At 36.8% G+C, this 12,781-nt stretch overlaps 1 protein-coding gene across 1 annotated transcript; it reads right to left on the bottom strand.

Annotated features, from left to right (window-relative positions):
• Positions 1 to 9,264: 9,264 nt before the first annotated feature.
• LOC127808011 (stemmadenine O-acetyltransferase-like) lies at positions 9,265 to 11,038 on the bottom strand. The gene is made up of 2 exons (XM_052346306.1): positions 10,050 to 11,038; positions 9,265 to 9,810 (listed from the first exon to the last, which is right to left on the bottom strand). The coding sequence occupies exons 1-2, from the start codon at positions 10,992 to 10,994 to the stop codon at positions 9,409 to 9,411; spliced, it is 1,347 nt and encodes a 448-aa protein (XP_052202266.1). The 5' UTR covers positions 10,995 to 11,038; the 3' UTR covers positions 9,265 to 9,408.
• Between the last annotated feature and the right edge of the window lie 1,743 nt (positions 11,039 to 12,781).

Raw genomic sequence — 12,781 nt, forward strand, 5'->3', positions numbered from 1 at the left:
GAAGAAGGATCTGACGTCTCGTCGCACGACGCGTAATAAATTGGAAAACTTTCGAACCGCGACTCTGTCAAAACTCTCCTCATTCCTCAGTCCTCAGTGCTCTTGGTTTGGCGATTCCGGTCCAAACCCGCTACTTGATAACTATTTATTTTTACCTTAAGACTTAAAAACACAACTAGAAGTAATAATCATACTAATACGAGATTACATCATTATTATTCGAATTGTGAAATTACAACTTTAATTAATCAAATTTGGTCAAAATTGCTAAATTAATAAGAATTAAAATTCTTTCTCCATCCTCGTGGTGTTAAATTGTAAATTTTTTCTTGTTGTATCTTAGATGAAAATCATGAATAAAATACTTGTTTAGCTAGTATTTTTAATATTATTTTAGTAATATCTTGCTTAGTTATGATATTTTTAATGATGAAATGTTATAATTAAACAAGTGACAGGCAATTGGCCACGTGATTTTATTTTTAGTATTTAATACTTCAATTAATTGTTTTCTACAATACAAGATTATGTAGGTTAGTCTTATTCAGCTTGTAGATAACATTTAAAAATTAAATTAATATTTTAATATATTATATATATTAATTTTGTATTTTAATTGAGTTGTTAAGAGTAGGATTATCAAACTACTTATTTAATTTTATTTTTTATGTGTCATGAGAAAAATTACTAAAAGAAAATAATTAGAAAATTAGAAATAGAAAAGGCAAATCAACCTGAAAGACCAAGCTGACTCGGAAAAGTCAGCGCAAGCCTAGACGCTAGCCAAGCGGGCGACTGAGAAGACAACGGTTGCGACAACGAGGATAGCCTGTGAGGGTGTGATGTAGCTCGCGAGGGTGCGACGCAGCCTGCAGAGGGCCACAATGTGCGCAACAAGCATGGTGGGTGTAACTAGGCAGTGGCTACGTAAGGCAGCGGCAGGCTGCGCGAGTCGGTAGTAGCTGGTGAAAGTCGTGCGAGGGCTGCGATGGTGATGGTGACCTGCGAGGGTGACAATAGATTGCGGCTGTGCGACGGGCTGCGACCATGCGAGCATAGGGGTCCAACGCACAAACCAAGATAATTTTGATATATGAAAATTCTTTTGATATGATAAACATCATATGTAAGAGATGAACGTCATGTATAAGAATCTTAATCTTAATACTTTGAATTACTTTATACCCCTTTATAAATAAACAAATACTTAATTTTTAAAAAAATTACGTCTTTAATATTGATAAAAATTCTGTTATACTATTTTCAGTATTCTCAGTGTTTGACTTAAGTAGATACTCGTGCCTTTTGACTATTTTCTTCCTTACAGACTCAGGCGGTCTGACGACGACATTCCCAATTAAATAAATTCATTGTTATATCTCAGTAATAACAATTGACATTATTTATGAGAAATATACAAAAAGCCAAAAAATTAATTTGCAATTACCTGAACAAGAAGTACCACTAATCAACAGAGTCAGAAATAAGATGAGATTCAGTCCTTAAGGCATCCACTTGGGGCACGAGATGGTCCCTCATCCCCACAAGACCGCCACACGATAACACATTTCATACCACTCGAGATTCTCAACCTCAGGTTGAACCTAAGCCTCACCCTCAAAACCAGCTAAGGGCTTACTCTTAAGATTAATTAGGAATTCACTTCTAGGGCTAGTTGGGAATTCATCCCCAAGGCCAATTGGGAGCTCACTCTCAAGATTAGCTGAGAATTCACCTCTCAAGATCAGTTGGGAATCTACCCTTAGGACCAACAAGAATTCACCCATAAGGCCAACTCAAGGATCACTCTCAATACCAACTGGAAACTCACCCCTAAGGTCGACGAGAAACTTGTCTCCCAGGACTCGCAGACCCAATTGGGCAGACTCTTCCCATGGTACCACGAGTAAAGTATGAAGCCTTGCGATGCTAACATGAAGAAGCAATGTAGGTACTATAAGAAGTTACTGAGTTATTGCAAATTAAATATTGATTTTTGCAAGTGACATTACTGCCAGCCTTAAAGAACTTTGTGTCTGGCTTGATCCCTCTTTAGGGGGGGGGCAAGAGAAGAAAGTTTTGAGACTACATCAAAACCACAAAAAACTCGATCGCAACCTACTCTTCCTCTAAGAACTTGAGCTCGAGACCCTTTTTCTCCTCAAATTCAAGATAAAAAAAGGGAGGGGGCACCGAAAAGGCATAAAAGCACCCATAAAGATCCTAAAAAAGGAAAGTACCTCGAGACTGTGGAAAGCACGTCTATTGACGAAGAATGGGCTCCACCAATAGGGTTTTGTGAAAAAGATCAATGAAGTTGAAGACCCATCAACATTTAGCATGATGGATATGAAAAGGATAATTGATGAAGTCTTAGAGTAGAAAAAAGTTGTTGCTTGCATCAGAAGACCAACCACGAAGGAGAATCCCTTTCGGCCCAGCCTTCATAGAGAAATGTCTGCCAAGGAAGTTTAAAATGCCCCAGATATCTTCATATTCAGGCAAGAGTGACTCTCACAATCACATTCAGAACTACGAATCCCTCATGGTATTACATGGATAGGAAGATGAAATTACGTGTTGGGCTTTCCCTCTAACATTATTGATAGATCACACTCAAGCATGGTACAATAGTTTGTTTGAGGGCTTTATATCCATTTTCGAACAATTGAGGTATGAATTCAATAAAGTGTTCATCATCAACAGTCAAAGGAAAAAGATACAACTTATCTTCTCAGCATTAAATAAAGCAACAAGAAGACCTTTCGACAATACGTGGATAGGTAATGCAACTCTAGAAATATGAGACTTGCAAGTTTAAGTAACAATGATAACCATGCTTCAAGGAACTAAATCCACATTTTTACAATAATATTGGCCTTAGACTAGCCAACTACCTTGGCAGACTTGTTCACCTGGGCCAACATGTATATTTTATAAGCCGAAGTAATGCAAATAGTTGAAATAAATGAAGATAGAGATAGGAAATAAAAAGAAAATGACTCTGATGGAGAGATAAGGCAGAGGGAAGAGAAGGCCAAAAGACATGATGATACTCTTCAACTTCAATTTAAAAAATATACTCCACTCACATAGTCACACTCCAGTAACCTACCAGTTGTCGAAGGAACGAACCTCATTAAATTTCCCAAGAAGGTTGACAAGCATATGAGGAGGAAAAAAAAACGCATAGGGTTGCAAATGAGTCAAGCCATTCATGTGTGACTCGGTGTTCGGCTAGATAAAAACTCGTTTGAGTTCGTTCGTTAAGATAAACAAATTAATCTTAAGCCTAACTTTGAAACTTGATTTGTAAATGAGCTGAACTTAAAATCAATAAAGCTCGGCTCGTTAGCTCGCAAGCTGGCTCAATTAAAGTCTTGTGAGCAGACCCAATTAAAAGTTCATGAATAAATCGTTTATAAATACATTAATAAATTTATTCATAGTTTTATAAATATATTATTTTATAGTTAGATAATATATGTTTACGGATTTATTCTTTTGCTGGCGTCAGGTTTGCCTGACGCTGGCATGCAAGGGGGTTGTTTGGGGGAGGAAGGGAAGAGGGTGGGGCCCATGCCCTCTCTCATTTTGCCCGCATAAAAAAAATGTTATGTTATTCAACGTGGGTAACATAACATTCTCGTATATATTTATATTAGATATATTTTATAAAATATATAATATATACCATCATTATATTTATATCATGTATTTATTGGATTTGATTTATTGATTTAGGGGATGTGTTATCTATCCATCTATACTAGAGCCAAGAGAGGGGAAAGGGAGCATGGTGCGCTTGCCTATGTATTTTACATCTATATATATATATTGATGTGCTCGGTGGATCAAATGAACGAATAAAATGAGAGAAAGAAGACGAAAAAGGGGGTGCTGTAGGAGACGAGAGAGATTGGGCTGCTTTGGCTGCTAATAATAATAATAATATATTATACATGTTGACAACCAAATTCAATTTATCTCCTACATGCACCTGCAACTAGCTCACTACCCCATCTACTCAATGTCCCTTCTTTCTTTCAATTTGAAATTGCCTCCCTACCACAAGCCTCTTGTCAATTTGCTTTTAACAAAAGCAATTTTGGCTTTTTAAATTGCTTACCCCTATTATCTTTGAAACCCATTATTTCTTTCTTGTTTTCTCTCATCTCTCCCCTTCATTTACCTTTGTTACCTGTTCCTTCATCTTTTCCAATAGAAAGGCAACCCGTCTATGCCTGTTCTATTCATTTTCTTTTCCTTCCAGCATTGGGTAGGGACAATTGATGACGACTTCTTCTCCTCTTCACTAGTTATGACTTGCAACTAACACTTGTTATCCATAATCTTTGATCGACCGACCAGTGTGCGACCTCTCCGCTTTCTCCAATGAAGGCGGCTACCAACCATTCTCATTCTCTCCAATCGATTCACCTTTTCCGATCGAAAACCTACAACACCAACCCATTCGCCACTTGCGCATGCAACTTTGAGCCCTTACTGAGCTTCTTGACAAGTCGAGTTGGAGCTGAGCTCGAGCTCGGTTCACTTGAGGTGGGCTTTAAGGCTCAAGTCAAGATCAAGCTCAAGCCCATACACTTACTCATTGAGCCAAGCCTGAGTTTAGAGAAGCTCGATTTGGTTCATCTCGATTGCAACCCTATGGACGCCTTCTGCCATTTTCACAGTACTCAAAGTCACTCCACTGACAAATGCCAAGACTTAAAGAATCAAATAAAGGTACTAATCAGGAATGAAGAACTAGCAAAATTTGTGGATACATGAGCCTAAAAGGAGGAACATATTGATTGCCATGGAGGCTAGGGGCATAATTCAAGGCAAGGAAAGCAATGAAAGAGCAAAAGGTTCTTTTGACAGATTCAAGAAACATGTTTCATCACTCGAAGGCCAAACGTTTGCAAAAGAATTTAGCTTTATTTTGTGTATTTTGTTCTTCAAGATAATGAATGCATTAAAAAAAGGCTAAAATCTTAGCAGACAAACGAAACCTAGTATTGAAACATAGAATATGTGAGAACGACTTAAGGCTTGCTAATTAAAGCCCAATATGAAAGCATGGAATACACGGGAATGATTTAGGAGTCACTATCTAAAAACCAATGTGTGAAGGTGCAATAATAGTTTAAAAATCAAAGCGAGAAAATGTAAGAACGGTCTAAAAATCTAAGCGTGAAGGCATGAAAATAGTCCTAAAATCAAAGCACAAGAACGGTCTAAAAATTAAAGTACGAAGGCATGAGAATGGTCTAAAACCCGAAGCATAAAAACTCGATAATGGTCTAAAAATCGAAGCACAAATGTGTGAGAATGGTCTAAAAATCGAAGCGTAAAAGTGTGAGAACGGATTGAGAAATCAAAGAAAACACAAAGAATTGCTAGAATGATAAAGGGAAAAAATAGCATCAAGGATGCAGAATGCATGAGATTGGATTATGGGTCAAAAACTCTAAAGCACAAAAATGATATAGGATAATTCATAATCAAAGATGATAAATGCACAAGAACAATTAAGCATAACCTAAAGTTGAAGAGCGCAAAATACATGAGATTGGATCAAAATAAAAAATGCAGAAGTACGAGTGTAATGTTAACAAAGAACTAAAGAACCAGGGAGCAAACATAACACCCATCCCTCATTCATAAAGGATTAGAGAGTGGGCGCGACACCCCTTCCTAGGGAAAGCAAAGTGTAAGTGGTAAAATCTTTGAGTGATTAACGATTCAGAAGCTAAATTGCAAAATTTATATACTGTATGAGCTATTAATATGTTAAACAAAGACACGGGCACAAACTTAGAATTAGAAGCACATAAAGTGTAATACCCCGAAAGCCCAAGGTCAGATCTAAAAAGGGACTTTGGAGAAGCTAGTATATATATCGAGGATATGAAAGAAGGAAACAACATTAGCTGGATACATTTTGGATTGAATGTGGATAAAGAACTCACGGGTTAAGCGTGCTTGAGCTAAGGTAGCTCAATGATTGGTGACCCCTGGGAAGTTCGCGTAGGCCTATCAGGGTAAATTGATCCGATCTTTCATATCGCTCGATATGAGATGTTACATAAAATGTGAGAACGATATAGAAAGCTGAAACGCAAAATCACGAAAATGATCTAAGGCAAACCTCGCGTTAAAAAGTAGGAGGATGCACGAACATGATATTGGATTAGTCATATAACAATGTGTAAAGTTTTTACATCAAAGTAAGCGAAATTCTACACAAATCATATGCAACTTGGGTTTTTAAGCAACACAATATTACATCATATGTAATACAATAAAAGCGTACTTAAAAGTCCAATGTCAGGTGGGTGTATAAATTATTTTTACACTGAAACCGTATCCTTCTCAAGCTGTGGAGGGCCTAATTTGTCCGCACCTAGTAAGTCTTCTGGTATCAAACTCTCCTAGTCTATCTAGAACTTCCCGGCTCAACGAATGAGTTACTTGCAATAATATAGTAGATAAGGAGCAAAAAAGGAGAAGAAGAACAGAACAGGGAAAAGGAAAAAGCCCAAGATCTGTAATCTCAATTTTCTTATCCTCAAACTCCTAATTTTTGCCTCAAATTAGGTTTTCAGCTAGCCCTCACATGTCTTCCAAGAGTAGCTACAAGAAAGAAACTAGTCCACCGTTTATAGAAGCAATCGACAGTCTCGACTACATGTTGCGTAGTCCCACATATAGCTACAATCGGTCCATTAACATTTAATGAATCTCATCATTACCCTCCAATGACATATTCAGACCCATCATTAACCATTAATGATGTTGAGAACACAATAAGTGCATAGTTATAATATCAGACACTACGTTTTACACTGTGTGACTTTCTAAGTTTACTGCCTAATAGCGATCATATAACGTCAAAGCCTTTTAATGTCGGTCAAACACTTCGACCCATCTCAAAAATCTCTCAATCTCCTAGAGATGTTTTGATGGTTTTGAGTAATGTCTAGCAATAACTCAGAACAATATAAAAGGCAATGAAGTCTAACTTCAAGTGAATTTATTACAATTGATGATTACCGTGTAATATAATCATTCCATCACTTAACATCCCAACTGAACAAGAGTCATGGTATGATAAACTCAAAAACTCAGTAACTATGTGTTCGATTTCATCAGCATGACTAGATGACTCTTCAAGAAACTCTTTCATGATTAATCATATTGTTTTAGCCAAGGATTTTCTTGTCACATTAACAGTAGGTTACATAAGATGTTCGCTTCAACTTAATGAGGGGTGACGGATCTTATCCATGAGCATCTACCTCAACGCATCAGCAATATGAGACCACATAAATGAACTTTCTCACCTTGGAATTGGATGGTTCGACGTATCAGCAAATCTCGCACACCAATACATAAGAAAACTGTGTCGCTTCAAGTCAAATGATCAGCTATACAATCGCAACTTAATGACAAGATCATTATCCTCCATGTTATGTGATCAGTTATCAATGTCACGTTCAGTGCGTTATTCTTCAACAACCACCCATGAGTTTACTATAAACATCACTTGCTATTCGGTATGTGACTCACCACCCTTAACCATTAGTATCTTATACTAATCAAGGTAGTAAACTTCATGTTAGTCTGTTGTTGATTAATTAGAGTCCCTATCTAAATAATCTAAGGGCTAGGAACATTTAAGAAATCCTATTATTAGATAATCTTGTCACATATTCTTAACACCTTAACAATAAGAATCTCAAATAAGAAATCTTGAGACTCGTTCATACAACAAACTGGAGAGTAATGAATAATGAAAATTTTGCATTTATTAAAATATACAAAAATATATAAAATGTATTTACACACTTGTTAGTCGAAGGTAGCAAGGCCCATAAGGATTGATAGGGCCCACAGAAGCTGATGTTGGTGGCAATATATGAAGGCTTGTGGAAGGTGACGACGTGCATGGTGAGCGTGGTGGGCGTTGAGGTAGCCACGCGATGGTGGTGGCAGGCGAAAGCCCATAGGGGTCCGATGCAACCCAAAAGGGCTGCAATGGTGATGGTGGCTCGAAGAGGGTGACGATAAGCTACGAGGGTAACAACATACCACAACCATACGAAGGGTTGCGACTAAGCGGGCTTACTGCTAGAATGTTTTCCCTGAGTACGAGATAGGGGTCCCAGTCAGCACACAAGCTAGGACAACTCCGACATTTAAAAATTCTTCCGAAGGGATAAACATCATCTATAAGAGTTGAATGTCATCTGTGTATAAATCTTAGTCCTAGAATACTTAGGATTACTCAATTCCCCTCTATAATAAATAAACACTTATTTCAAAAAATATACATATTTGGTACTAGTGAAAATTTTATTCTATAATTTTTAGCATTCGTAGTGTCTGATTTGAGTATCAGAGTATTTGTGTAGGGATCTCCGTATGCTATCTGACTATTTTCTTTCTTGCAGACTTAAGCAGTTTGACGACGACGTTCCCAATTAAATAAATTTTTTATTGTATCTCAATAACGACAATTTTAATCTTGGTTCTAAACATAACAATTAAAATCCAATTCTATTTTTATTGTTTTATTATCAATAAAACAATTGAAATTCTAATTATGTTAAAAAAAATTAAAGGTACAAAATTAGAATTATAATTCTACTAGAATTTTGAATTGATCACCACAATTATTGAATTTTGATTTTTATTAAAATCGGTTATTTTTATGTTTTGTTAAATTTTATTATAAATATTAAAATCACTTAATGTTAAAATTAATCTAAATCCCATAATTAAGTAATCTTAGAGATTATATTAATGTATATTACATTAATTTTTGTTAACAAAATTTGAAGAAAAATCAAAAGATGAGTTAAATTTTAAAAAAATCAAAGTTTAATAATTGTGATGATAAAAATTAAAATATAATAATTAATTTATTATAAAATCCAAAATTCAGAGACTAATAATGTAGTTTACCCAAAAATCTTTTGTAAAATTAAGTATATAAAATAAACATAGACAAATATATTAAACCTCTATGTTACTTGACTGGATGGTTACATAATTGTGAATCGTCAACTAGTTTTATTTAGGTTAAATAGTGACCTTTATCATTAAAAAATAAAAAAAATAATTACAATATTTCATATTTATAAGGATATTATTACTAAATTAAATAGAAAAATAAAATATTAGTGATAAGATTTGGTTATGTATTAAATAGTGTTTACATAAAACAAGATAAGTGTTATTCTACGGGGGCGCATATTATTTAGAATTATAATTTATTCAGACCATAGATTAAGAGTTTTGTATTTACACGAAGAAAGATAGATTCTTGTACAAGATATATGGATCCAAGGAACATCTACCGAGGAAGCTTGGCACCTAAAAAGCGACTGAAAGGGAGCTTCAAATTAATTTACAAAGTCTGAGAGGACTTGGATCCAATGAAGCAAATGTTAGAAGCTCCAAATCAGATTCTAGAATGGCCATCTCTTCTTCATCCAAGGTCACCCAAGCTTCTATCCCATTCCCACTTCTGGTATCCATCAAAACGATGAGGTTCATGAACACTGAAGCACAAGACCCAATGCCACTCACCCACACTGGCCTTCCCCACCCAATATCAGCTTCATAGAATCCCAGGTTGCACCAGCTCGTGAACCCATAGTAATCCACTTCCTTTGACTTGGACCCCAATTCTTGGACCCGTTTCAGGCTCTTGCTTATCGCACTAAACCTCTCATTGCCGCTCACTCTCATCAGCTTCTTCGCCAACTCACTGTTGATCTCCGAGATTCCTCTTTTTACCTGTCCACAACACAAGTCTTTTTCTGAATATATATATATATATATTTTATAAATATTATATTAACCCAACAACGTAATATTTATCTGATGCGAATAAATTGAAAGAAGAGGTCATGAAGTCTATAGGAAAGTGGGACTCACATAACTCGTGTCAGTCAACATAATATCCCTTTATATTAAATAAAATTAAAACTAATAAGTAAAAAAAAGTAACTTGATAAATTCTATATTATTATTACCTTTCCCACCAAACCTCGCAGCCCGAGTTGATCATACTCGGCCGTGCACTCTGCGCTGGCTATCCATATGAGGTTTCCGATGGAGTTTTCCGGCAAGTTTGGAGCTGTTCTCGGTCGCAGATTCACCACGTGGCTCAGCAGGGAAGGCCTTCTGTAGCCCAATCTTGCTTCCATGGCGGATTTCCATAGGAAAGCCGAGACTGCTTCGACTCTCGTAGGGCTGTGAACAGAGGAGGTTGCCGCTTTTGCCTTGAGCGTGGCTATGGCCGAAGCATCGAACACGAATCTCCTCGTTTTGCATCTTCCCGTCTTGAACAAAGAACTCCACATCGTCATGGAAGAATCTCTAAGCCACGTGTCGTTCGCCGGAAAGAGAGAAGCTCCGGCGAAGTCGGGATACGGGATTTGCTTAGCCCCGGAAGCAGCGGCGGCCCACGCTTTCATGAACGTGCTCAGAGAAGCTCCGTCAAAGATTTTATGCGAAATGCACAACCCAATAGCGATGCCGCCGCATTTGAAGACGTTGACTTGAATGGAAGCCACCGGAGTTCCGGCCGATGGGCCAGTGAAACCGGCTTCACAAGGGAGAAACCGATGAATCAGTTGGAGGTCTGGCCGGTTTAGAAACTCACCGAGGAAACAATTAACCTTAGTCTCCACGAAACAAGCTCCTCCATCATCGCAGTCGATTGTCAGGTCGTCTTTGATCTGTCCGGCGAGTGGGTAGAAGCGAGTTAAGGTCTCCGACAGCGATTTCTTCAGAGCTTCTACTCTGTCCAGGATTTGAAGATGGGTGGCGCCATCTTCGTTGAGATAGACCAAGACAAGCGGGGCATAAGGAGCAGGAATGAGTTGATCCAGGAGACATAGTTTGAAGGTTCTGAGATGATCGGGTGTTGAAGAAGATGGCTTGATCCTCTCTGTCGAAACAATGCTGACTTCCATGATCCTTAATTTTTGGTTTGGTTCTTGCTTGGTGTGAATTATGAGATCAGACATCTACAAGTTAATGCCTATATATACATAATAATTAAGTTAATGCCACTACTGTAGGATAAGATGATATCATTATATTTATATATATATATATATATATATCAAACAAGATCTGATCATCGATCAATTATTATTCAATGCTATATATAAAGACAAGTCTTTGGCTTGTTCCTAATTGTTAGAGTGAGGAATCCCATCTAGAACCTAGGAGAATCAGTGTTGGAAAATATTTGATATTTCAAATGGTACATAGAGTTTTTTGTCGCACGATAGTAGAATAGAAGGCTTTTGTCATCTTATTATATATATTGACTCTACTTGAACTTATGACAGTTGGGTCTCATGCGCACGAGAACCGGCAGGCTAAGGCAAAATCGACGATTCTCCTCCTCTTCCTAGTGCAAGTTAGACCCCATATTGCAACCTTTTGTTTTTTGTTTTTTTCTTGCCTTACTCGAAACTCCTTTAAATTGGTCCTCAAGAGTTGAAAGAGACCAAATCTTTGATGATCGAGTCACATTTTTTCTTCTTTAGCAGTTGAACTAGTCTTCTACGTTTTATCATCTTATCCTTTGGCCAATTCACTCTCTTTCCCGACGTTCACATTTTACCTTATAAAAGGAGCCCCTTGTTGCACTTGTGAACCCCGAATAAATTGGTTCTTCCTCTTTGTTCACTCTATTTGCTGCTTTTATAGTCATGTTGCTAAGTTATCGTACTGTGGCTTGCTCTCATTTTCTTCTCAAAACTCATGTTTGGAAGGGCTCGTTGTACTTTAGGAAATATCCACCTAGAGCCTTTGCATCATTTGCTAAGGTTAGTGACTATTCATTTTCTTCTAACATCAGCACGCATGGAAAGTAGTCATTTTCCATATCTTTACGAATTATATGTGACTCAGATGCATATAAAAAACTCTCTTTAATATTTAATTAGATATATGTATCGAGACAAAAAAAGATTAAAAAATCCCAAAACTAGTCATTCAACCTTATTAGATAATAAAGAAATATAATTATTATTACACCCAGAATATAGGTCGAGCAGTCAAATGAGTAATATGTCAATATCAATCCGATAAATTACAAATTCAATGTTGGCCCTGTACAAAGGCCAAATATTTAACTTATAATTGATCTCTTCTAACATAATTAATGACATAAGCAGTAATGATCTCAAAAAATATAATTATATCTAATTATTAGTCGGTCCCTGGCTAATTACAAAGTCTAGACATAGTACTCCAAAAGAAAATTTGACTCCACCAATGGCTTTGCAGCGAAGCAACCCAATAAAAGTCAAAAGTCTTTCTCCAACCAAATAAAAAAAAAAAAAAAAAACTATAATCAAATCTAGAAATGAATTTACTTCAACAATGGCGTCGGCCCTTTTTCTTCGATCACTCGAGTTAAATCTCTCCGAAAGCAAAATTTGACTCGGGCACTCACAAAAATCAAGCTTTGCTGCAACCCAAAAAGTCTAATGTCTCTCTCCCCCCCCCCCCCAAAAAAAAAAAATATTAGAATTTGATTACTCAACAATGGCATTGGGCCCTTCTGCTTACAGTGACGATCAAGTTATGGCCATCTCCAACCTATCTCTAGATTTCAAATCTGGGGTGAAATGTCTTCCAACTCACCCCCAAATCCCACCCCAAATTTGGGGTAGCCCTATTGCCTTGTCCCAAATTTAGGATAATCTGTTTGTTCTCATTTTACCCTTTTTTTTAAGTATAA

The sequence above is a fragment of the Diospyros lotus genome, chromosome 8 (assembly GCF_014633365.1).
Source record: "Diospyros lotus cultivar Yz01 chromosome 8, ASM1463336v1, whole genome shotgun sequence".
NCBI lineage: Eukaryota > Viridiplantae > Streptophyta > Magnoliopsida > Ericales > Ebenaceae > Diospyros > Diospyros lotus.